The sequence below is a fragment of the Mya arenaria genome, chromosome 17 (assembly GCF_026914265.1).
Source record: "Mya arenaria isolate MELC-2E11 chromosome 17, ASM2691426v1".
NCBI classification, from domain to species: Eukaryota; Metazoa; Mollusca; class Bivalvia; order Myida; family Myidae; genus Mya; species Mya arenaria.
Window position 1 is genome coordinate 47,281,281 of NC_069138.1, and position 27,913 is coordinate 47,309,193.

Genomic DNA, 27,913 nt, shown 5'->3' on the forward strand with positions numbered 1-27,913 from the left:
TCAGCTTATGTAAAGGTCTAGTGTTGTAGTCGCAGCTAAAAAAATAACCTGCCTGGTATCCTGGTGATGGGTATTTGTATTGCAAGGTTGCTAAGACAGGGACAGCCGGTTTTTTTTCGAAACATACTAGGATGTATATGGATGGTTTACTGTCGGAAATCTACATTTAGCTATGCTCTAACTAGATTGGTAGTAATTTCAATTTAGCAGTTGAATCTAACGATTTGTTATGATTTATGCAATAATTCAATTCACTAGGAATCAATTTTAACTAAGAAATAAAATAGTACACCTTAACACTATTATTAATTACTATTGCCATTATTTATTTTACGAACTACTTGAACTTACATCACCCCCTTTGACCCTCATTTGGGGCCGAAAGCACCCAAAGCCCATCGATGAAATGGTCGCTGTATAAATTCAGCCCTTGCTGCCAACATGGGGAAAGACCATGCTATTTCAAGCGATGCAGTGCATGCTTTTGTATTCAAACTTTGAAAAAAAAGAGAATAGTTCGTAAGTCATAATATTCAATCAATTTGCCTTTGGCACTTGTTTACCTAAGGAAATTGTACCGCATTAGCATTTGCTGTAGTTGATAACATACCTAGAGCCCGTCTAAGGCAGTGCTTTATTTCATATTATTTATACGAGTACGTGTTTTTTTGGACAAAGGGACACTGAAAAATAATGCATTTCAGTGTTTGGTACAAGTACGGTAATATCCTGGGACCGTTTATCAAGAATCCTTGAAGGTCTGTTACTTTCACATCGGCCATTCAACAGATATGACCTCGGAAATAATTGGTCTTAAAAATAGTCCATCATGGCGTGCCATTATTGAAAACATGATGGGTGTGTTTTCAATATACATTTTGGTAATTGAGGTAATCGTCGATGCCAATTGGATACACTTTCGTATTTTACGAGGTCTATTCAGCTTGACGGATTGACGGAGATAGCCTAGTTGTTACACGATTGTTTTAACAGGTATATAGTGTGTGAAATGATTCGTAAGGACGTTTCCGTTTCATGTAATAACGTAACCATTACATTTGTTACACTTGTGAATATAGTATTTACATACACAGTATCATATCTACATAAAATGGATGAAAATAACTGAGGCAGTTGAATAATTGTAACTTTGACAAATTGTCTTGAGCCTGTAAATAAAACAGTTATAGCATATTGTGCTACTTGAGCAGGTCAAGAGTAATTGAGCACTTAAAATACTTGCATCATACAAAATAAATGATTTTATACATCAAATCGATCGTTCATTGTTTCATTCTTATCACACACCGATGAGGTGTCGTCAACTACTCCAGCAGAGTCAATCTGACCAACACTGTCCACTATATCTTGATTAGTGTATACATGTACACACTGCGACCCCATATTCAGATTCACATACACTGTCCCGATATCCGCCGCGCGCTCAACAGTTCCCAGCTGGAGTTGTACGCGCTCTAACATACCTGAAATACACTGCCGGATTTCCGTGAAAGACGGTCTCTCGACTGGTGCCTCCAGCCAGCATCTCCGCATCAGTCGGTATCTAAAAATTAAAACATCAACACATAGAAAATGCAGTGGGTGGCCAATGGATGGGGGAGAAAATGCAGTGGGTGGCCAATGGATGGGGGAGGAAATGCAGTGGGTGGCCAATGGATGGGGGAGGAAATGCAGTGGGTGGCCAATGGATGGGGGAGAAAATGCCGTGGGTGGCCAATGGATGGGGGAGAAAATGCCGTGGGTGGCCAATGGATGGGAGAGAAAATGCAGTGGGTGGCTAATGGATGGGGGAGAAAATGCAGTGGGTGGCTAATGGATGGGGGAGAAAATGCAGTGGGTGGCTAATGGATGGGGGAGAAAATGCAGTGGGTGGCCAATGAATGGGGGAGAAAATGCAGTGGGTGGCTAATGGATGGGGGAGAAAATGCAGTGGGTGGCCAATGGATGGGGGAGAAAATGCAGTGGGTGGCTAATGGATGGGGGAGAAAATGCAGTGGGTGGCTAATGGATGGGGGAGAAAATGCAGTGGGTGGCCAATGGATGGGGATGTGAGAACGATACTATGTACGGCATATCAGCTGTGAACCATATAATAGACCTACAGTTGAAAGCCCCGTTTCAATATCATTCTTATCCTTGTCCTGTGATTCCATCCAGTCTGTCTTCGTGTTAGTTTCATAGTTCATTGAAAGCACATGTATTCTAATCTTAAACTACAAGTAAGTGAACAATAAGGTGTTTATAAAATGCAGCTCCTCGCGCACGTTTCATTTACGGATCATAATCGTTCTTGTCGTTTCAATAATCTTAAAGATGCACTCTTACTCCCAAATAAGATTTACGACAATTAAAACAGGTGTTTAAATATACCAAAACGGATGTAAAATTGATAAAATAATGGTTTTTATGGAGGATTCCGAGTTTAGTTTGAATGAAAGGAACAGAACACACAGTATTTCTACGTTATGAGACTATAGTAGATAGCAGTAAATCTTTTAGCACTCACCAAATCATTAAATATTTTTGCGTTTTCAACTATTAAATACACGGTTTCAATCCTGTTAACAAAAATAAGTGTTTATCATAAATGTATTTTTTTAGAAAGTAGTTAAAGGTTTATCACTCAAAATTTGTTTTTGTTATACATGTGTATGTATTGATTTTTGAAGAGGAGTGTCACTTTTAATATGTTTAAACGGGAAAAAATGGCAATTAATTGAGGCAATAGAAAAAAAACTTGTTTCTATGCGTGTTGCTATTACAGAGTGAAGTTATGACTTAGATCGTTTAATGAAATTGGCCCATGCAATATTATTCTGGGACCAACATTTTCATCGAGTTATTTCAACTTTGGTTTAGAATTCATCGAAACTAGTAATTTATTTTCATGACTAAAACAGGTGAACCTACAATGGCGTGGGGGAGTATCTGGGCTGTGGTAGTCGGCGACCTGACTTGAGGAATCGTTCCATGTCCCAGTTATCAACGATGGCGTACGGACGGACACCCCGAGTCATCAACTCCCACAGCGTTATGCCGAACGACCACTGTAAAGAGACGGGGATAATAATTGGCGTTCACTATCCGACAGTTTTTAACGCCAATTTACGGACGGACCCCACAGCATAACGCCGAACGGCCACTACAATTAACGGCGTAACTAATTGGCGTTCACTATCACAGTTGTCCGCGATACTGCACAGACAGACAACCCTGGTCCTCAAAAAATACAGCATCACGTACACCGAAAGACTACTGGAGAGTGGCAGCAGTACAAGATACTAATAGTCGCCGCAAATAATGTTCATTCCTGACTTGTAAGGTATATTCATTTTACATACTATGCAATGAATGCATTTTCAGTTTAAACATTGATTTACACATTTTTGTGAAAATAGACTACCTTATACACGGCGATACCTACGGGGTAAACTGACCATTTCAAACAAACGTAACATTTGAATACAACCTATATAAAATTATAATCAAATGAAGTTGCAAAAATACGCAATCATTAAGTGCTAGGCTTAATCATTAAGCATTTCAACTTTCGCGCGTGCTTTCCTCTCGCTATTACATAAAGCAAACTGTGACATAAAGCAAATTGATTGAGGTCATACCACATCAGTCTTCTCGTTGAAGACGCCGCTGGACAGACTCTCTATAGCCATCCACTTCACCGGTAGCTGTGCACCCTTCGCTTGTGTGCTGTAGTACGTGCTCTCGTAAATGTCACGTGACAGCCCGAAGTCCGCTACTTTGACTTGGTATTTTTCGTCTAACCTTTTAAACAATTGAAGACTCTATTGACGCCATTTTTTACGAAGATATTTCTATATCAAATGGTAATATATATTATGTCATTACTTAGTAGTTATTTTTATCTTGTCATTTACGTTCATTGCATACGTGCGTAACGCTTTTGAAAACTGGTACCAGGGGCATTTACAGTGATACACTGTTCACCATTGTTAACAGTTGCAATCCAAACCATACGTTGGATTTAGTTTGTGTTTTTCAAGGATATTTGTTTCACAATGTGTGTGTGTTTGAGAAAAACATCAAAATAACATACGATGCAATATTCATAGACATTATAACGTTACTTTAAACTTAATCCGATACCTAATTTTACGAGGCTTGCATACTTTGTGACATTTCGTAAACAAACACACATTTATACATACATACAGTTTCTCGCGGCAAGATCTCGATGTACAAACTTGAGCTCTGCTAGATACTCCATACCCTTCGCAATGTCAAGGCCGAACGAGACCAGGTCCTTAACGGTCGGAATCTGCCAAAAATACAAACGTAGAACTATTATGGTTACTTAAATATAACGAAATATCACAATGTTGCTTTATTTGTGAAAATCAGGAATTGACATGATATTGTAATGGAAATGTTTGGGAAAAAATCCTGTTGCACTTTAAATAATAGCAATGGCCTTAAAACTCGTGGTGCCACCCACTTTTTATTGAAATAAATGCAGACATGTCGAATATACGTTTATAATAAATTGCATGCATGCATTATTTGTTTTCATATAAACGATTAAGGCAGTTTAGACTTAAGAATGCTTCATTTCGACAAAACATGCGTTGTTCCTTTTCTTTAACCACTACCTTAATAATTCACTTCCCGTTTAACAATATGTCATATACCTATCCGATTTTAACTTAAAACTTGCTTGATTCTCCTCATGCATACATGACAGAATATTTTCTGGGTATAGCAGAACAGATTCTTGTCAATATATGTAAAACACACCATCCACCAATGTCTATGTAAATACGTACATGAGTTTCCTCGTGTAGGTATGACAAAAGATCACCATGCTCCATATACGGCAGAACAACCAAAGGAGTTTCTTCCATGTCCATACAAATAGCCAGAAGACCCATGACGTTTGGGTGGTCAAAATTCTTCATCACGTAGGCTTCCTTCAAGAATTGCGGTACATCCATGTCATTCTTCTCGCTCTCTAGATATGGAAACTATGGGCGTTGGTATTTCGAGAAAAATAGTATGTTAAGAGATTAACTCAATTATCCAATGAATTATGTTATTCAATAAACGTTCATGTACAGTCAAACCTGTATTAAGCGGCCACCTTTGGGAAAAGGTCAAAGTGGCTGCTTAAGACAGGTGGTCACTTTATCCAGGTTGGAAATTCGGCCACTGAAAGTGACACTCGTATCTAAAATCAAGACATACACATGTGTAACAAACATAAATTTTGAGTGATTAACCTTTAACTATTTACTAAATAATGCATTTATCGAAAATATCAAGTACTGACAACAAGATTATAACCGTGTAATTAATAGCTGGAAACGCACAAATACTGAATGAATGGTATGTCCTAAAAGATTAGCAGTGATCAACTATCGTCTCATAAGGCAGAAACACCGTGTTTTCTGCACCTTCAAATTAAACACGGTATCCTTCATAAGAACCATTGTTTTCGATAATCATATATATTCATCCTTTTCGGTAAATTAAAACAATTATATTAACTGTGGTACATCTTATTTGAGAGTAATAGTGCATCTTTAAGCTTCAAACAGATTCGAGTATATATTTTAACAACATCCTCACACCACCATTATTATCGTCTTCATCATAGAAGTTTAAATACAAAATGAAGATAAACTAACTTCATTCCGTACTATACCGGAACTAAGCCAGGGCGTTGGAAGTTTGTTTTTTTTGGGTTTTATCCTGATCATTCGAAATTTAACTTCTTCTTTAACCTTTAGTGTGTGTATACCACGTGATAAATTACGTCACAAATGCTTCGTCGGAAGGCAACATTTTCCTTCGAATGATGACTTGAAACAACGATAACTTTTCTTTTTCTCCACCATTTTAAATGAAACAAAGGGCAGTCTATGCCGACTAAAGAGTCTCGCCTTCGTTTTATTAAGTGAGTGGTTTCCTCAAACACTTCGACAAACCTGTTTCAAAAATAATCTTTTGACAGTGCTCCATCAGGCGGTGGTTTTGTGAAAAGGTTTGTCGAAGTGTTTTAAGAAACTAACACAAACAAACTACAAGTAAAAGACCGGAGGCGGGGCTATGTTAGCTGCGTTGACTGCGCTATGTTTTATTAAAAAAGGTGAATAGATATTAAAGTTATCTTTGTTTTAAGTCTTCATTCGAAGCAAAATGTTGCCTTCCGACCTAGCGCATTTATGACGTATTTTATCACGTGGTATACACGGACCTTTATCTCTGTTATTTGCGTTGAAACGTATTTTCATCTCTCTTTTTAAGTGGTACAATGTCACTATACTTACTATGCAAAGTTTTAACAGCGACTTTCTTCTTCTTATCTTGGACGATCATCGAACCCTTGAACACTGAGCCAAAGTGACCTTCAAATAATAAGGTCAAGCAAATAGAAACACATATAAGTCAAGATACATCTTCCTGAACGTTTACAGCCTGAGTAACACATTGAGCCAATCGGAAACAATATTTTGCATTGAACTTATCTGGCTTACTGAGATATAATACTTCTGAGTAGAATTTAAGTACACCATAATGAGATACGGACCACCAACAATAAACGTAATGGCTTGTTGTTTTTATGTTGCATAATTGTAGAGAAGCCTGGCTGTAGCAATAATGACTGGAACGCGTTATAAAATTCAAATCTGGTCTTTAGATACAAAGAACAGTCTTAACTAGTTAAAGCCCAATGCAGGTGACTCGTATCCCAGTGAACTCGTGTTTCAATGACCTTTCCAAGGAGGTAATTCAACAATGTATCGATAAAGACTACTACTATTAAAAATCATAATGATAATAACAATCACACATACTATACCTTTTCCAATGAGTTTTTCTAAAGACAAAAGCTCCCGTTTGATGAGCAGGCGTTCATCTTCGAACCTTTGAATGAGATTAGCAGTAGAATCTTCGAATGCGTCTGGATAAAAACATAAGCATTTGCTGGTTCAATATATTACATACTGCTGTTTATCAAGGAACGAAAGCAACGTTTTGCAACATTTGAACACAGTATGCTATCAAAGTCTTACAATATGGCAATCATCTTTCATATAGCGTTTTCGATTAAGAACAGCATCATAAAGAAAAATATTCATGTGCCTACTTTTCTGATCCTCGGCAACCACGGAACTTTCTTCCGTTACGATTTATATACCGTGGGAAAATTGTCTGACAAATTATCGCTTATATGAATATGCATCAGACAGGGGAGACAACTCTTCTCACAATTAAATCGCAAGCTTCAATTAAATACTCATCAGTGACCCTGTATTATCAGTTGTCTTCACAGGCGAGTGGTCTAAATAGCTGTTTTAAATTTTGTAGTGATCTGGCGGACCGAGTTCAATTTGAGCTTTCGCCAGAATACTAAAGTAGTTTTCCAGTGGAAAAAATATACGGGCAAACATGAGTCAATAAATAGTAAAGCTATCTTTGTTTAATGTCTTCATTCGAAGCAAAATGTAACCTTCCGACGTAGCATTTATGACGCAATTTATCACGAGGAATACACACTCTGCTAATGCAAACTTGTTAAAGGTACGATGCAGTTACTGTTTCAAACGATAAAAAAAACACACAGTCTGCCTAGGTAAATGAAAGGTTTAAAACTGTGTGATTATAGAGTTTCCTAATCAAAAACATCATTGTACCAACTCCGGGAATAAACAAAGATAACTTTGCCATGTTTGAGACAATTAACAATAATCTTTATACGAAAGAATGTACCAATTGTAAATGAATTCACCACATTTTAGCCTAAAATGTTATAATCAGTCACCTATAGTCGCTTATGTGTTAATCCGATCTTGTCATTGCTCAGTTTGATTTCGTCCCGTCCAATCGTCCAGTATGTTACTTAAAAAATATCCCTCCCTCCCTTATTATATCTACTACTATAACTTTGTTTGTGTTAGTTTGCAACTAATATGTTGTAAAATGCCTTGCTAAATATATTACGGACATTTGGCCGCGACCTTTTTTATTTCTGTCTTATGACTTACTTGTATAATGATTAGATTACAGGCGTCGCGGCCATTTTCGGCAAATTATTATTTATTTATTAAATCTGGTCTTGTCTTGGTCTTTTGGAGTAACGATTAATTAGAATACATTGAGTGTATAAAGCATTAATTCGTTCTGAAGCATTGGTTTTATGAATAAGACAGCACTTTCAATTTTCTGATCGAAACATGTGAAAAATATCTTATTTTTTTAATATTTACCCGAAAGCAGCCGCTCGTCTAAGGACGGGTCATTGTTTGAGGGGCTGTGACTATACTGGGTGCTCGGGTTCTCTATATACACCCGCTCCCCGCGGTAGCTCACAATGGATGGACGATTTCTGTCCAACCGTCCTCTGGAGGAAATCATACAAAATGTATTCTTTTCATAAATTTTCCCTTTAACCCAAGACTTTATGTGGAAACATTTTTATCATTTTTGTTTCAATTGCCATTGGCCATAAACCAAAACATAAAAAAGTTTGTTGTAAAACATCTAGTAGTTTAATTAAGTGCCGCATAAGACATCTAGTGCTTTAATTAATCGCCGCATAGGACATCTAGTACTTTAATTACGCGCCACATAATACATCTAGTGCTTTAATTAAGCGCCACATAAGACATCTAGTGCCTTTATTAAGCGCCGCATAGGACATATAGTGCCTTAATTAAGCGTCACATAGGACATCTAGTGCTTTAATTAAGCGCCACATAAGACATATAGTAGTTTCATTAAGCGCCGCATAATACATCAAGTGCTTTAATTAAGCGCCACATAATACGTCTAGTGCTTTAATTAAGCGTAACATAAGACATCTAGTGTTTTAATTAAGCGCCGCATAATACATCTAGTACTTTAATTGAGCGCCACATAATACATCTAGTGCTTTAATTAAGCGCCACATAAGACATGTAGTGTTTTAATTAAGCGCCACATAAGACATCTAGTGTTTTAATTAAGCGCCGCATAGGAAATCTAGTGCCTTAATTAAGCACAACATAATACATATAGTACTTTAATTAAGCGCCACATAAGACATCTAGAGTTTTAATTAAGCGCCACATAAGACATCTAGTGTTTTAATTAAGCGCCGCATAGGAAATCTAGTGCCTTAATTAAGCACCATATAATACATCTAGTGCTTTAATTAAGCACCACAAAGGACATCTAGTGCTTTAATTAAGCGCCACAAAGGACATCTAGTGCATAATTAAGCGCCACATAAGACATCTAGTGCTTTAATTAAGCGCCACAAAGGACATCTAGTGAATAATTAAGCGCCACAAAGGACATCTAGTGATTTAATTAAGCGCCACAAAGGACATCTAGTGCTTTAATTAAGCGCCACAAAGGACATCTAGTGCATAATTAAGCGCCACATAAGACATCTAGTGCTTTAATGAAGCCGATTGAGACATTAAGTGCTTTACTGATGCGCCACATAAGTCATCTAGTAGTTTTATTAAGCGCCGCATACAGCATCTGAAGCTTTAAAAGATCGCCGCATAGGACATCTCACTAGTAGTTTATTTAAGCGCCGCATACGGCATCTGGAGCTATATTAGATCGCCGCATAGGACATCTAGTAGTTTATTTAAGCGCCGCATAAGGCATCTGAAGCTTTATTAGATCGCCGCATAGGACATCTAGTAGTTTATTTAAGCGCCGCATACGGCATATGAAGCTTTAATAGATCGCCGCATAGGACACCTAGTAGTTTATTTAAGCGCCGCATACGGCATCTGAAGCTTTAATAGATCGCCGCATAGGACATCTAGTAGTTTATTTAAGCGCCGAATAAGACATTTAGTGCTTAAATTGATCGCCGCATGGGACAACTATTAGTTCAATTAAGTGCCGCATAAGAAATCTAGTGCTTTAATTAAGCGCTGCATAAGACATCTAGTGCTTTAATGAAGCGCCGCATAAGACATCTAGTACTTTAATGATGCGCCGCATAAGACATCTTAGTGCTTTGATTAAGTACCGCATTCAATTACAAGATAAACGCAAAGAAACGTTCCTTACCTAAATTTATGTCTATGGGAACGATCCGAAACCTTTCTGTATATGAATATAGCGATGCCTCCCAGAACAACAACACCAACCACCACCACCACCACGATGACCACGATCAGTTTTAAACCCAAGCCAACACTGGGTGACTGCTTTGTTGATCTGGGGGAGTTTAATTCTGGAGGGGCAGAGGAACTAGTTGTTGATGCATATAGGGAGTACAGGCGAATGTAACCAGGGTGATACATAAGGTTTTCTCCTATTGCTACCTGAAACATATAGCCAAAACAGCGCTGTAAGGATATTGTTCGGAGAAAAACGTACAAAAGTATTGTTGATTTTCGGATAATTAATACTCTGATGAGGAGTTGTTAAAGCCCCAGTGCCACTTATAATTCAATAATTAGAGAGAGAAAAGTGAGTTTACAACTATGATAGAATCTCATACAGAGTCTGATAAAACTCGAGGTCCACACGCTTCTTTATTAAAGGAAATGTTTGGGAAATACCAACGAAATCTCTAACTCGACCACAGACTAACTCGACCACAGACTAACTATAATTATGCTTATGAGGTAGATAAGTGGGAGGAACATAGCGCTTTCAAAACAGTAACAGTTGCCAGATTAGAGCGGAAAAATAACTAGATATACTGAACATCTGAAATGAAATTTTAAATGAAGAAAATTTAGCTCCTGTTACAAAAATAAATGTAATGCAAGCTTTTTCGAATACAAATAATCAAAATTGTTTCAAGTGAAATATTTGTTATAGTAACAGTGTTAACATGATTATTTTGTTTAAGAAGTATTTAAACCCAATTGTTTTAGTTATAAAATGGAAATCAGTATATAAAGCAATATAGAAAAGGTGGCATTAAGAAAGTCACGTGATATGCAAATTTCGTAACGGCATTGAGCGCGCTAAATTTAGATTATACTTTCGGTTTTGTTGCATTTTGTAATTGCGATAAATGCATTATTTTTATCATTCTTGGGGTTAATAAATGTCATGAATTAAGGAGAAGACATTTGGATATATATTAAAAAAAATAAGTTTACATCACTTAAACGTAATGGGACTTTAAACGTGGAAAAGTGAATCAATTGTATTATACTATAAGTTGCTTAACCTTACAAGTACAGTCGACTGTAATTTTGTAAAAGTATTTTAATCGTTCATATCAGAACGTAAAGCAGATGTACTTTTAATTGATTTCATTTAAAAAACAACAAATACTCGTATTTTAACAAAAATATAACGATTCAAGTATCCATTTATTTGATTCGATTCCATTCTCGCAATCAAGTTGCTCCTTTACCGTGACTGCTAACAACTGTTCATCTTGTATCGAGCCGATTCTTTTATTGTTTCTCATCATGTCAGCGGATATGGAACAGTGCAGCTCCTCCTTCATCGCCTTGGAAACGTCCACGTGACCAATTTTCATCACTTTTACACGGATGTCTTCTTTGTTGACATTCAGCAATCCGATTCCCTGAATTGTGAACTTCATGTAATATGTAGCCAGCATTTGAACTGATCCAAAGGAAACTGGTTTCCTCTTTTTATAACATAGTAGTAGTTCATAGTACTGACAATAACACGCACACACGCACGCAGCATGCACGCACACACACATACGCACACACATACATACTAAAATATATTGTTAATATAAATTACTTTTTCTCGATAAGAACAATGATGAAAAACACAAAATTACGTTAATTCATACGCCGTTACCTTTAGTACAAATGTGATTGCATCCTCTTTCCACTCTACATGGTATACATCCGCTATCTTTACACCAACGTAAAAACCAAATATAACCGGGTCGTCGACTATGTGCAAATTAAGGCTGTTCACGTTGTTGGATTCAATGATCCCACCAAGGTATGACATATTAGTACGAGGGACTAATTCATGAGATAAGTAGACTCTGACTGTTGTGTTTCGCAAACTATCGCCACCAATCAACTGGGGTGTGAAGCAATGTAGACTTTTGGTCGTGTTCGCTTCACACACCGCTCCTTCCTGCAATAATTAATCTATAACTGTTACCAGACATCGTGCATGCAATCGAAAAATACCTAAACATACTAATTTGTAGAGCATTCAACATTGAACACAACACATGGGAATAAACACATATAAAACACGGTTTAGTTAAGTCAAATGGCTGGGAAAGTTCAGTAGATACGATAAAAGCAATTGTTCATATATTGGACGATCTAAATCATATATATATTTTTTTAATTCAATCAAAATCTGTACTAGTTTATGACAAAATCCTTACCATAGAAACACACTTTCCAGATTCAGTTTTAAAGTAGATGTACGTCTTTCCTAAACTGGTGAGATTGCTGCCACGCAAGGTAACGCGAATTCCTCCACTAAAAAAAATACAAAAATACAATTAGTAGATGCAGCAAAACAGAAATGTGAACACACACATTGCAATTTTGCGGTATGCTGAAAGTCTTTAGAAGGGACTCATGTTTCGCAACCAAAAATAATTTTCTCGTTAATGCATCTGAAAACACCTATATATTTATTATTTTACTTGTTGCTTCCGAAATTGCAGAAAAAAATACAGTTAATGTATATAAAAAAATTGATAGCATTGGTAGCATCACGTGAAAATGTCACTCAACCAATCAGGTTAGTAACCCATTCCAAGATTGTGGACTTCAAAGACAATGTTTAAGCATTTATCAACATTGTTTAAAGCATTCCAGCCGTCATTATCTTAGTCAACACTCCTAATGATTTGCCACACTTTATTTCTTAATAAAAAACAGTAAAAAGTGCATTTTACAAACCATGAATGAGTCACTTTAAATGGTACTAAAAGTTTTTGTTTGTTAATACGGTCAATTTAACATTTTAACGGGTTGAACCAAATCACATAACAAGTAAACATTTTTTTTGCAGCTATGCATTCACGACCACCCGTGTTCCCAAAGACTCACATACGTTTTTCTATCTACATAATTATAACATTACTACGACATTTGACAGACCTTGGAATGACAGTTACATCTTTTTGTTCAAGAAAACCTGGAGGGGATACTGTCAAATTCTGCGACTTGGTTGTATGGTCAACTACAAGCGTCATCATAGCAGTCCCCACAATCGGATAAGGAACTCCCGTCAACAAGACACAGAGGAAATCGCTGGAACTTATCGTCTCCCTAGACAGTAAAACATACATAATGAAACATGGATCCTCCGAAAGCACACTATGTACACACTCAACGTACACACTCAACGTACACACTCAACGCTCAACGTATACACTCAACACTCAACGTATACACTCAACGTACACACTCAACGTATACACTCAACGTACACACTCAACGCTCAACGTATACACTCAACGTACACACTCAACGCTCAACGTATACACTCAACGTATACACTCAACGTACACACTCAACGCTCAACGTATACACACAACACTCAACGTATACACTCAACGTATGCACTCAACGTACACACTCAACGCTCAACGTATACACTCAACACTCAACGTATACACTCAATGTATACACTCAACGTATACACTCAACGTACACACTCAACGTACATACTCAACACTCAACGTATACACTCAACACTCAACGTACACACTCAACGTATACACTCAACGTACACACTCAACGTATACACTCAACGTACACACTCAAAGTACACACTCAACGCTCAACGTATACACTCAACACTCAACGTATACACTCAACGTATACACTCAACGTACACACTCAACGTATACACTCAACACTCAACGTATACACTCAACACTCAACGTATACACTCAACGTATACACTCAACGTACACACTCAACGTATACACTCAACACTCAACGTATACACTCAACGTATACACTCAACGTACACACTCAACGTATACACTCAACACTCAACGTATACACTCAACGTATACACTCAACGTATACACTCAACGCTCAACGTATACACTCAACGTACACACTCAACGCTCAACGTATACACTCAACGTATACACTTCACGTATATACACTCAACGTATACACTCAACGTACACACTCAACGTACACACTCAACACTCAACGTATACACTCAACACTCAACGTACACACTCAACACTCAACGTATACACTCAACGTATACACTCAACACTGAACGTATACACTCAACGTATACACTCAACACTGAACGTATACACTCAACGTATACACTCAACGTACATACTCAACACTCAACGTACACACTCAACACTCAACGTATACACTCAACGTATACACTCAACACTGAACGTATACACTCAACACTCAACGTATACACTCAACACTCAACGTATACACTCAACACTCAACGTACACACTCAACGCTCAACGTATACACTCAACGTACACACTCAACACTCAACGTACACACTCAACGTACACACTCAACGTATACACTCAACGTACACACTCAACACTCAACGTACACACTCAACGTACACACTCAACGTACACACTCAACGTATACACTCAACACTCAACGTATACACTCAACACTCAACGTACACACTCAACACTCAACGTACACACTCAACGTACACACTCAACACTCAACGTACCCACTCAACGTACACACTCAACGTATACACTCAACGTATACACTCAACACTCAACGTATATACTCAACACTCAACGTATACACTCAACACTCAACGTACACACTCAACACTCAACGTATACACTCAACGTACACACTCAACACTCAACGTACACACTCAACGTACACACTCAACGTATACACTCAACGTACACACTCAACGTATACACTCAACACTCAACGTATACACTCAACGTATACACTCAACGTACACACTCAACACTCAACGTACACACTCAACACTCAATGTACACACTCAACACTCAACGTATACACTCAACGTATACACTCAACGTATACACTCAACACTCAACGTATACACTCAACGTATACACTCAACGTACACACTCAACGTATACACTCAACGTATACACTCAACGTACACACTCAACGTATACACTCAACACACAACGTATACACTCAACGTATACACTCAACGCTCAACGTATACACTCAACGTACACACTCAACGCTCAACGTATACACTCAACGTATACACTCCACGTATTTACACTCAACGTATACACTCAACGTACACACTCAACGTACACACTCAACACTCAACGTATACACTCAACACTCAACGTACACACTCAACACTCAACGTACATACTCAACACTCAACGTACACACTCAACACTCAACGTATACACTCAACGTATACACTCAACACTGAACGTATACACTCAACACTCAACGTATACACTCAACACTCAACGTACACACTCAACGTATACACTCAACGTATACACTCAACACTCAACGTATACACTCAACACTCAACGTACACACTCAACACTCAACGTATACACTCAACGTACACACTCAACACTCAACGTACCCACTCAACGTACACACTCAACGTATACACTCAACGTATACACTCAACACTCAACATATATACTCAACACTCAACGTATACACTCAACACTCAACGTACACACTCAACACTCAACGTATACACTCAACGTACATACTCAACACTCAACGTATACACTCAACGTACACACTCAAGGTATACACTCAACGTACACACTCAACGTATACACTCAACACTCAACGTATACACTCAACGTACACACTCAACACTCAACGTACACACTCAACACTCAATGTACACACTCAACACTCAACGTATACACTCAACGTATACACTCAACGTATACACTCAACGTACACACTCAACGTACACACTCAACGTATACACTCAACGTATACACTCAACGTATACACTCAACGTACACACTCAACGTATACACTCAACGTATACACTCAACGTATACACTCAACACTCAACGTATACACTCAACACTCAACGTATACACTCAACGTATACACTCAACGTACACACTCAACGTATACACTCAACACTCAACGTATACACTCAACGTATACACTCAACGTACACACTCAACGTATACACTCAACACTCAACGTATACACTCAACGTATACACTCAACGCTCAACGTATACACTCAACGTACACACTCAACGCTCAACGTATACACTCAACGTATACACTTCACGTATATACACTCAACGTATACACTCAACGTACACACTCAACGTACACACTCAACACTCAACGTATACACTCAACACTCAACGTACACACTCAACACTCAACGTATACACTCAACGTATACACTCAACACTGAACGTATACACTCAACGTATACACTCAACACTGAACGTATACACTCAACGTATACACTCAACGTATACACTCAACGTACATACTCAACACTCAACGTACACACTCAACACTCAACGTATACACTCAACGTATACACTCAACACTGAACGTATACACTCAACACTCAACGTATACACTCAACACTCAACGTATACACTCAACACTCAACGTACACACTCAACGCTCAACGTATACACTCAACGTACACACTCAACACTCAACGTACACACTCAACGTACACACTCAACGTATACACTCAACGTACACACTCAACACTCAACGTACACACTCAACGTACACACTCAACGTACACACTCAACGTATACACTCAACACTCAACGTATACACTCAACACTCAACGTACACACTCAACACTCAACGTACACACTCAACGTACACACTCAACACTCAACGTACCCACTCAACGTACACACTCAACGTATACACTCAACGTATACACTCAACACTCAACGTATATACTCAACACTCAACGTATACACTCAACACTCAACGTACACACTCAACACTCAACGTACACACTCAACACTCAACGTACACACTCAACACTCAACGTATACACTCAACGCTCAACGTATACACTCAACGTACACACTCAACACTCAACGTACACACTCAACACTCAACGTACACACTCAACGCTCAACGTATACACTCAACGTACACACTCAACACTCAACGTATACACTCAACGTACACACTCAAGGTATACACTCAACGTACACACTCAACGTATACACTCAACACTCAACGTATACACTCAACGTATACACTCAACGTACACACTCAACACTCAACGTACACACTCAACACTCAATGTACACACTCAACACTCAACGTATACACTCAACGTATACACTCAACGTATACACTCAACACTCAACGTATACACTCAACGTATACACTCAACGTACACACTCAACGTATACACTCAACGTATACACTCAACGTACACACTCAACGTATACACTCAACACACAACGTATACACTCAACGTATACACTCAACGCTCAACGTATACACTCAACGTACACACTCAACGCTCAACGTATACACTCAACGTATACACTCCACGTATTTACACTCAACGTATACACTCAACGTACACACTCAACGTACACACTCAACACTCAACGTATACACTCAACACTCAACGTACACACTCAACACTCAACGTACATACTCAACACTCAACGTACACACTCAACACTCAACGTATACACTCAACGTATACACTCAACACTGAACGTATACACTCAACACTCAACGTATACACTCAACACTCAACGTACACACTCAACGTATACACTCAACGTATACACTCAACACTCAACGTATACACTCAACACTCAACGTACACACTCAACACTCAACGTATACACTCAACACTCAACACTCAACACTCAACGTATACACTCAACGTACACACTCAACACTCAACGTACCCACTCAACGTACACACTCAACGTATACACTCAACGTATACACTCAACACTCAACGTATATACTCAACACTCAACGTATACACTCAACACTCAACGTACACACTCAACACTCAACGTATACACTCAACGTACACACTCAACACTCAACGTATACACTCAACGTACACACTCAATGTATACACTCAACGTACACACTCAACGTATACACTCAACACTCAACGTATACACTCAACGTACACACTCAACACTCAACGTACACACTCAACACTCAATGTACACACTCAACACTCAACGTATACACTCAACGTATACACTCAACGTATACACTCAACGTACACACTCAACGTACACACTCAACGTATACACTCAACGTATACACTCAACGTACACACTCAACGTACACACTCAACGTACACACTCAACGTATACACTCAACGTACACACTCAACGTACACACTCAACGTACACACTCAACACTCAACGTACACATTCAACGAATACACTCAACGTATACACTCAACGTACACACTCAACGTATACACTCAACGTATACACTCAACGTATACACTCAACGTACACACTCAACGTATACACTCAACGTATACACTCAACGTATACACTCAACGTACACACTCAACGTACACACTCAACGTACACACTCAACGTATACACTCAACGTATACACTCAACGTACACACTCAACGTACACACTCAACGTATACACTCAACGTATACACTCAACGTATACACTCAACGTACACACTCAACGTATACACTCAACGTATACACTCAACGTATACACTCAACGTACACACTCAACGTATACACTCAACGTACACACTCAACGTATACACTCAACGTACACACTCAACGTATACACTCAACGTACACACTCAACGTATACACTCAACGTACACATTCAACGAATACACTCAACGTATACACTCAACGTACACACTCAACGTATACACTCAACGTATACACTCAACGTATACACTCAACGTACACACTCAACGTATACACTCAACGTACACACTCAACGTATACACTCAACGTACACACTCAACGTACACACTCAACACTCAACGTACACATTCAACGAATACACTCAACGTATACACTTAACGACACTCAACGTATACACTCATCGTATACACTCAACGTATACACTCAACGTATACACTCAACGTACACACTCAACGTATACACTCATCGTACACACTCAACGTATACACTCAACACTCAACGTATACACTCAACGTATACACTCAACGTACACACTCAACACTCAACGTATACACTCAACGTATACACTCAACGTATACACTCAACGTACACACTCAACGTACACACTCAACGTATACACTCAACGTATACACTCAACGTACACACTCAACGTATACACTCATCGTATACACTCAACGTATACACTCAACGTACACACTCAACGTATACACTCAACACTCAATGTACACACTCAACACTCAACGTATACACTCAACGTACACACTCAACGTACATACTCAACACTCAACGTATACACTCAACGTACACACTCAACGTATACACTCATCGTATACACTCAACGTATACACTCAACGTAGACACTCAACGTATACACTCAACGTATACACTCAACGTACACACTCAACGTATACACTCATCGTATACACTCAACGTACACACTCAACGTATACACTCAACGTATACACTCAACGTACACACTCAACGTATACACTCATCGTATACACTCAACGTACACACTCAACGTATACACTCAACACTCAATGTACACACTCAACACTCAACGTATACACTCAACGTACACACTCAACGTACACACTCAACGTATACACTCAACGTACACACTCAACGTACACACTCAACGTATACACTCAACGTACACACTCAACGTATACACTCAACACTCAATGTACACACTCAACACTCAACGTATACACTCAACGTACACACTCAACACTCAACGTATACACTCAACGTACACACTCAACACTCAACGTATACACTCAACGTATACACTCAACACTCAACGTATACACTCAACGTACACACTCAACACTCAACGTATACACTCAACGTACACACTCAACACTCAACGTATACACTCAACGTACACACTCAACACTCAACGTATACACTCAACGTACACACTCAACGTATACACTCAACGTACACACTCAACGTACACACTCAACACTCAACGTACACATTCAACGAATACACTCAACGTATACACTTAACGACACTCAACGTATACACTCATCGTATACACTCAACGTATACACTCAACGTACACACTCAACGTACACACTCAACGTATACACTCATCGTACACACTCAACGTATACACTCAACACTCAACGTATACACTCAACGTACACACTCAACACTCAATGTACACACTCAACACTCAACGTATACACTCAACGTATACACTCAACGTACACACTCAACGTACACATTCAACGAATACACTCAACGTATACACTTAACGACACTCAACGTATACACTCATCGTATACACTCAACGTATACACTCAACGTATACACTCAACGTACACACTCAACGTATACACTCATCGTACACACTCAACGTATACACTCAACACTCAACGTATACACTCAACGTACACACTCAACACTCAATGTACACACTCAACACTCAACGTATACACTCAACGTATACACTCAACGTACACACTCAACGTACACACTCAACGTACACACTCAACGTATACACTCAACGTACACACTCAACGTACACACTCAACGTATACACTCAACGTACACACTCAACGTACACACTCAACGTATACACTCAACGTACACACTCAACGTACACACTCAACGTATACACTCAACGTACACACTCAACGTACACACTCAACACTTAACGTACACATTCAACGAATACACTCAACGTATACACTCAACGACACTCAACGTATACACTCATCGTATACACTCAACGTATACACTCAACGTATACACTCAACGTATACACTCAACGTATACACTCATCGTACACACTCAACGTACACACTCAACACTCAACGTACACATTCAACGAATACACTCAACGTATACACTCAACGTACACACTCAACGTACACACTCAACGTATACACTCAACGTACACACTCAACGTATACACTCAACGTACACACTCAACGTACACACTCAACGTATACACTCAACGTATACACTCAACGTACACACTCAACGTATACACTCATCGTACACACTCAACACTCAACGTATACACTCAACGTATACACTCAACGTATACACTCAACGTACACACTCAACGTACACACTCAACGTATACACTCAACGTACACACTCAACGTACACACTCAACGTATACACTCAACGTATACACTCAACGTATACACTCAACGTACACACTCAACGTACACACTCAACACTCAACGTACACATTCAACGAATACACTCAACGTATACACTCAACGACACTCAACGTATACACTCATCGTATACACTCAACGTATACACTCAACGTATACACTCAACGTATACACTCAACGTATACACTCATCGTACACACTCAACGTATACACTCAACGTATACACTCAACGTATACACTCAACGTACACACTCAACGTATACACTCATCGTACACACTCAACGTATACACTAAACGTATACACTCAACGTATACACTCAACGTATACACAAACCTCTTCATATTATTATTTATTATTATTATTATTATTATTATTATTATTATTATTATTATTATTATTATTATTATTATTATTATTATTATCATTATTTTTTATCATTATTATCATTATAGTTATTTTTATTTGTTTATCATTATTATCATCATTATTATTATTATTATTATTATTATTATTATTATTATTATTATTATTAATTATTATTATTATTATTATTATTATTATTATTATTATTATTATTATTATTATTTGTTACGCTTCTATGATGTTAAAACGAATTCAGTTGTCACGATTTTTTTCAAACTTATTGTTTTAATGAATGCAATTACATAGAATATACAATATATGATTAACCGCCTACATTTCAAGGGTTGACTTTGTAACAGCAAAAGACGAAACCCACCGCATTCGAAACTCCTCGGCCATTTTCCATTGAAAACAACCTCCGATGTATATGGACGGTTAACAGAAATCTTAAAATTTAACTACGCTGCAAGTAGATCGCGTAGTAATTTCAATTTAGCTTAATTTAATGACTTTACTCTTGGGAATCATAACCTTTTATGCAATAATACACTTCGATGGCAATCAATCTTGACTTAATAATACACAAAACACGTTAAAACAATTAATCAATATCGTTATTTTTTTTACGAACTACTTCTACTGATTGTACCGGCATAAATCCGAGGTTATTGTCGCTGGAAAATGGCCGTGGCGTTCCGAAAAAACTCACCGTTGCACAATGCATTCTTCCCCGGCAATATCGATAGCAATACTTTCGGCCATGTCCAAATTGACGCCATGTATGCGGAACATGGAGCCTGGCACTAGTGACGAAGCTGTAGGCCTCACATAAACGATTAACGGAGGCTCTCCCTGTTGGAATGTATCATTACAGTATGTACGTGTCAAAATCAACAACATCAAGAAGCAGCATGGAGGTTTGAGAAACCACAAGAGGCCCACAAGGGGGAGAATAGTCTAGTGATTTAGGTGTCCGCCAGTCACCAAAGAGGTTGTAATATCATTTAAATTAATATGCGTTAATTTTTCCGGTAACTGATCCGTTTCGGACACGATTAAAATATGAATTAAATTGATTTTTACAAAAGCATAAATAGACATTCTTGATATTTTCTAAAATTCTTTACTCAAATAAGTTATGATCTCAAGTGCACTGTATTGATTGTACAGAAAAATGGCCACGTTAATCAAATTATAATTCGTTTTATTATCAAATACAATCTCGTCTCCAAAAACTGAATAAAATAAAAGAAATACCAATATTCTTACCATATACACCTCTTTATCATCCGCCTCACTGCAGTCCCCTTCCTGCACGCAGGACATTGGCTGCCGGCACCAGACACACGCACTTGTGTCCCGCCTGCAGCTTGCATCGTCCCTGTGCATGGTGCACGTGCTCGTGTTCAAAAGGATCAACTGTAGTTAGGATATAAATAATATTATTAAGACATCGTCATATTGAAGAAATCACCAAGTGTTTGTCAATAGAACATATATTGCAGAACACAGTGTGTAATGTAACGAAGAATTATCATTGTTTAATTGTCAATAAATTAAGGTAAGACAAAGTAAAGAACAGAACAGAACAAAGTTTATTTCGTATGAATCAGTTCACACAATAAAGACAATGATATAAGTCAAAGATGACCCTTGGTCATTGACAAATTGAATATTCTGCATATATACATGGCGATCGGTTATAAAATGAATAAAAGTCTGAAAAAAAGAAAGAAAAAAAGAAAAAGACAAGATAAAGAACTTGAACATTTGATATCAAAATTAAATAAATACTGTTTAAGCTATATATTCCTATAAGTTGTCTGATATATCAACGTGATGGTGTTAGCACATATGTCATTCACAAAGTATTATTATTATTATTATTATTATTATTATTATTATTATTATTATTATTATTATTATTATTATTACAACATCATAAGAGTAAATTCGATTACACAATGATCCGATATGAAATTCGGCGAACTAATTTCAAATGTGGCTAGCTTTGGCCATAACCAGAAATGTTTCACTTCTTCAATAATATACTAAGTAATGTCCAGAATTTAAAAAAAAAAATCTAATTTACCATGAATCCGATCTACACTGACCGCCATTTATCTCACAAGAAGTAACAGTTTTCTGATTCAATGATGATACCAACGCATTTTAGAACGGTCTGAAGTGAAAAGTAGAGTCGGAAACTAGCGAGAGGTGAAGTAATAACAGTTATCAGATCAGCTATAAATTTACCGGTGAAATTTTAACCCTTTAATATTGAGAAGTATCTAGTCGGGCTATGCTTCACTCTCACAGATTGACTTTTTTTTACATTTTGTTAGTTTTTGTCTCGGAATCAGCTCACTTTCTTTAGTACCAATGTCTTCAATTCAGTCACATAAAATAACTTTAGAACTGATCTCAATTGTTTGGAAAACAATTATACGTTTTTCTTAAATGTTAGAAATGCTTTTAGCTATAAACTATCATTTTTTGAACGTAAATATGAGAAACTGCGATTTGATCTTTTGTCAGCAATCTTTTATCTCTGATTTTTATAATTTTACGCGAAATTTGGCTAACTTCAAGTGCAAAAATGAAAAAAGGTGTAAAAACGGCCAATCAGTGAGCGTGCAGCTTTAAAGAACGCAGTACGCCCCTAATCGTTACCTTTCTTCCAAACCTGGCATACAGCCCTTCTGCAGTAGTCCACAGGGCAGCGTTCGTGACGTTCAACCTGGTTGCAGTTTCTATAGCTTTAACTTTAATTCCAGCCAGAATGTCCGGAAACAAACCATATTTTACCTGAAATGATAGAGTTTGCCTCTGAAGTCTGCACTGTGTTGAGTATATATTCCATTTATTAACGAACAACTTTCTTTGTAAAGACGCTTTTGATGTTATGCTATGTTATGTTATACTAACATAACTAGAAGGGGTTATGGCAAGTTAGCCAAACATACCATTTTAAAGATATTTTAAATTTTGTTGTTAAATATATTTTTTGCAAAAAAATAGTAAAACATCTGTAGTTTACAAACGCCTGTAATTCTTGTCCACTATATTAAGTTATGAGCTAATATATTAATGTTTTACATGCTATATATTATTTTAGCTTAATAGTATAGCTAATAATGGTTACCATTACTTTTTACAGATTAAAATATAACTACAAACGTATTAATTATATAAAATGATATGGTTTATTATATGTCCGTCCATATTGCAACTAATAAATTGCATTGTATGTATTGAAGTGTATGAAGCATGGCTCATTCTAAGCTTAAGCAGACATATATGTAGCAGACATTGATATTGAATAATAATCATTAATTTAAGACGTGCTTTTACCTTTAGTACGACACCTGACTGTAACAAGAAGAAAATGACCGTGTTTTGCCTTTCCTCGCTTACAACCATGGCAAGCACATCGCTGTCAATAAAAATAGGATAGGAAGCAGGGGCAAGGGTGAGGATTTTTGCAGATGAAATCTCGCTGTAGTTTTTCTGTTAAAGAAATGTAGAGGTATATATGTACACATGATATGAACAAGAACTGTAGAATGTATCACGTTACATGAATATGGATTATAGAGTTATGTAGGAGCTTGTATCTATGCAAGTGACAATGATATTTATTTTTGGGTTACGACGGAGTATTATATTTTTTAAGATGAATTAAACAACTACAGCTAACTCAACGAGGAAGGTGGTGTTAGTGAATAAAATCTTCGACTTTGGTTGGGTTAGCATTTTACAAAAGATATATTTTCATATTTAACCTTAATGTTTCTCAGAATGAAGATAAACATTTTTTATAACTCTTCTGTGCTTGAGTTGTGGCCCAAAATATTATCAAATGATTATACCCATATGGCTGAGTGCCTGGTAAAATTCCTATAATCTTAACAAATAGACCATTTTGTCATATATTAGTATGAATAACCTATATCGAAACAGCACATGGCTTATAAGAAGACATGCTGTAGCATTTTTCGATGATACTAATGTTGTGTTGTATAAGTTTACAGTGTTGCTTAGTAATAATAAGAAAACCTTCACAGTAAATTGCATAAAGACTAAAATACAGAAGCACAAACCAGGAGGTAACATGGACATGTGATGTCTGGGGCACAGTTGGTGGGACGATTCAGCCAATAGAGAGACGCCCCACGCCCTTCCTTCTCGCATCCACGAAAAGCCTCCTCCATCTCCTCATCTAAGTTCCCCAGGGCAACATGGTAAAGCATGGACTGGTTTGATGCATCTTTGTATAGGAGGAGTAGCGTCTTACCAGTGTTGCTTTTGTCATGTAGGTTCGCATTTACAAAAGACATGTTTGTATTTGCCACACGGAACGGTACTTCAGTGAGATTCCCGGATAGTGATAAACGGATGAACGAGTACTTGTCCGAATCTAGTGTGTATACTTTTGAATAGTATTTCACAATAAAGTATGCGTTTGTTCCATGTTTGAACGCGTATAGAATATCAAATTTGAATGATGAATGCAATTTGTAGAGGTCAAGAATACGAACATTGTATGAAACGTTTTTCTCGATCTCATATACGGCAAAGATACTTGACATTCCATGCGATGTGTCAAGGTCCACTGATTTCGCAAGAATCATTTTCCAGGATTCTTTTCCCGTTTGAAAAACAAATGAATCCGATGCTACGTCAGAAAACTCTCCAAAGTTAACATTCAAAACGTTTGAATTAAGACTGTTATTAAATGATGAAACCGTAAAAATCGTCTCGTTTTCTAACTTTAAAGCCAACAGCAGCGTCGTTTTCTCGGGTGTAGAGGTCAATATATCCACTACTGAAACTTTGTTCATAATTGTGTGCAAACAAAAACCCCCAAAGTCCTTACACTTCTCCGTCTGACCTATAGTAATATTGGCTATAACAGACAGATTTGCTGAGAGGGAAACAACTGTATTTCCGTGCGTCACAAACACTTCTCCTGAAGACGAAATCCTAGTTCCTGTAATATTTCCTTTGCTAACGAATCTGTCTCCTTGAGTTTTAATAACCACCAACTTTAAAAGGACAAAAAATAGGAGCCGTTTAATAACTGATTTTTGCACCTCCATTTTCATCTAAAATATTATCTTTCACGTTTTAAATCGTTAAAAATACTTGTTTCATATTATTTAAGCAATAATTAAACGCACTGTTTACACGAGCTGCACATTGATATGTTAATCTTTTAACGTTTAGAAAATGTGCAATAACAGATACGTATTAAGTCACTACACTGTTTACTTGTGATCACTGAGCAATGTCGTCTGTTAAGTGTTTAGGACTATATAACCGGATGTACTTTGGACAACAACGAAACAATGAGTTTTTGAATTGAACAAAACCTTTTTGTTTTTGCATCTTAAATGACTCAAGTCTTTGTATCCGATTCGACCTATTGGACACAGGCATAAAGACAAGATAGTCAATAATAGAGGACTGATTAACTTCATGCATGCGTTAAATACTTAAAAATATATATTAATATACACAAACTTAATTGCTATAGTGTTTTTTTGAGAGTATTCAATTTCACCAAATTTGTATCGTTGAACAGAATATACGATTTTGTTTTACCAAACTATGGTGGCATATTACTGCCGTAAGATAACATGATAGCGTTCGCGAATTGTTTCGTGGTAACCACTTAATTTTCGCGACAATTATCTAGCTATCTAGTTAATATTTGTGGTACTTTTTTGGTAAGATAAATAACATAAGACTAAAAAAGAGGCTAGAAAATGCCCAGAACTGCCACCTATTACCTTTTTAGCTGTACAACACTAACAGGTTAACTAGTTATGATTTGCGAATTCCACTTAATACGTAACATTAACATAATAACTGTTAAACTAGATACGATTCGCGAATGTTAACAGGCTATCTTACGGCAGTTATATGCCACCATATCAAACCAATAATTTACATCCGTATTACATTCTGTGGGTTTTGAAATGATTTATGGAGTATTATATTAAGTCGTGGTACTTTTACATGAGCTTAAACTTATCAACACAAACGGATGTCAGTGTGTGTATTTACTCACACTAAATTAAAGCTGCACTCTCACAGATAGACGGTTTGGGCAGATTTTATTTGTCCCAGAATCAGCTGATTATGGTTGCAATGTATTCAATTCAGTCATACAAGGTTACTAGCAACAGATCTCAAATATTCGAAACACGGTCGAAAATTTAAATTTTCTTAAAGCGTTAGTAATGCTTTTAGCCAAACAAACAATTTTCGACTACAACTATG

At 37.4% G+C, this 27,913-nt stretch overlaps 1 protein-coding gene across 2 annotated transcripts; it reads right to left on the reverse strand.

Annotated features, from left to right (window-relative positions):
• Positions 1-1,021: 1,021 nt before the first annotated feature.
• Positions 1,022-26,908, reverse strand: LOC128224105 (tyrosine-protein kinase RYK-like). Of its 2 annotated transcripts, none has more exons than XM_052933778.1 (18): positions 25,729-26,908; positions 24,980-25,135; positions 24,299-24,433; positions 22,895-23,044; positions 22,335-22,477; positions 13,089-13,259; positions 12,362-12,458; positions 11,809-12,099; positions 11,384-11,560; positions 10,075-10,331; positions 8,268-8,401; positions 6,860-6,961; positions 6,327-6,404; positions 4,824-5,008; positions 4,209-4,318; positions 3,642-3,804; positions 2,932-3,068; positions 1,022-1,564 (listed from the first exon to the last, which is right to left on the reverse strand). In XM_052933778.1, exons 1-18 carry the CDS (start codon positions 26,731-26,733, stop codon positions 1,264-1,266), a joined length of 3,792 nt encoding a protein of 1,263 aa, XP_052789738.1. In that variant the 5' UTR covers positions 26,734-26,908; the 3' UTR covers positions 1,022-1,263. The 2 variants fall into 2 exon arrangements, with proteins under 2 accessions (XP_052789738.1, XP_052789739.1); XM_052933779.1 differs by having other exon boundaries at positions 24,980-25,061; positions 25,729-25,830.
• Positions 26,909-27,913: the final 1,005 nt, after the last annotated feature.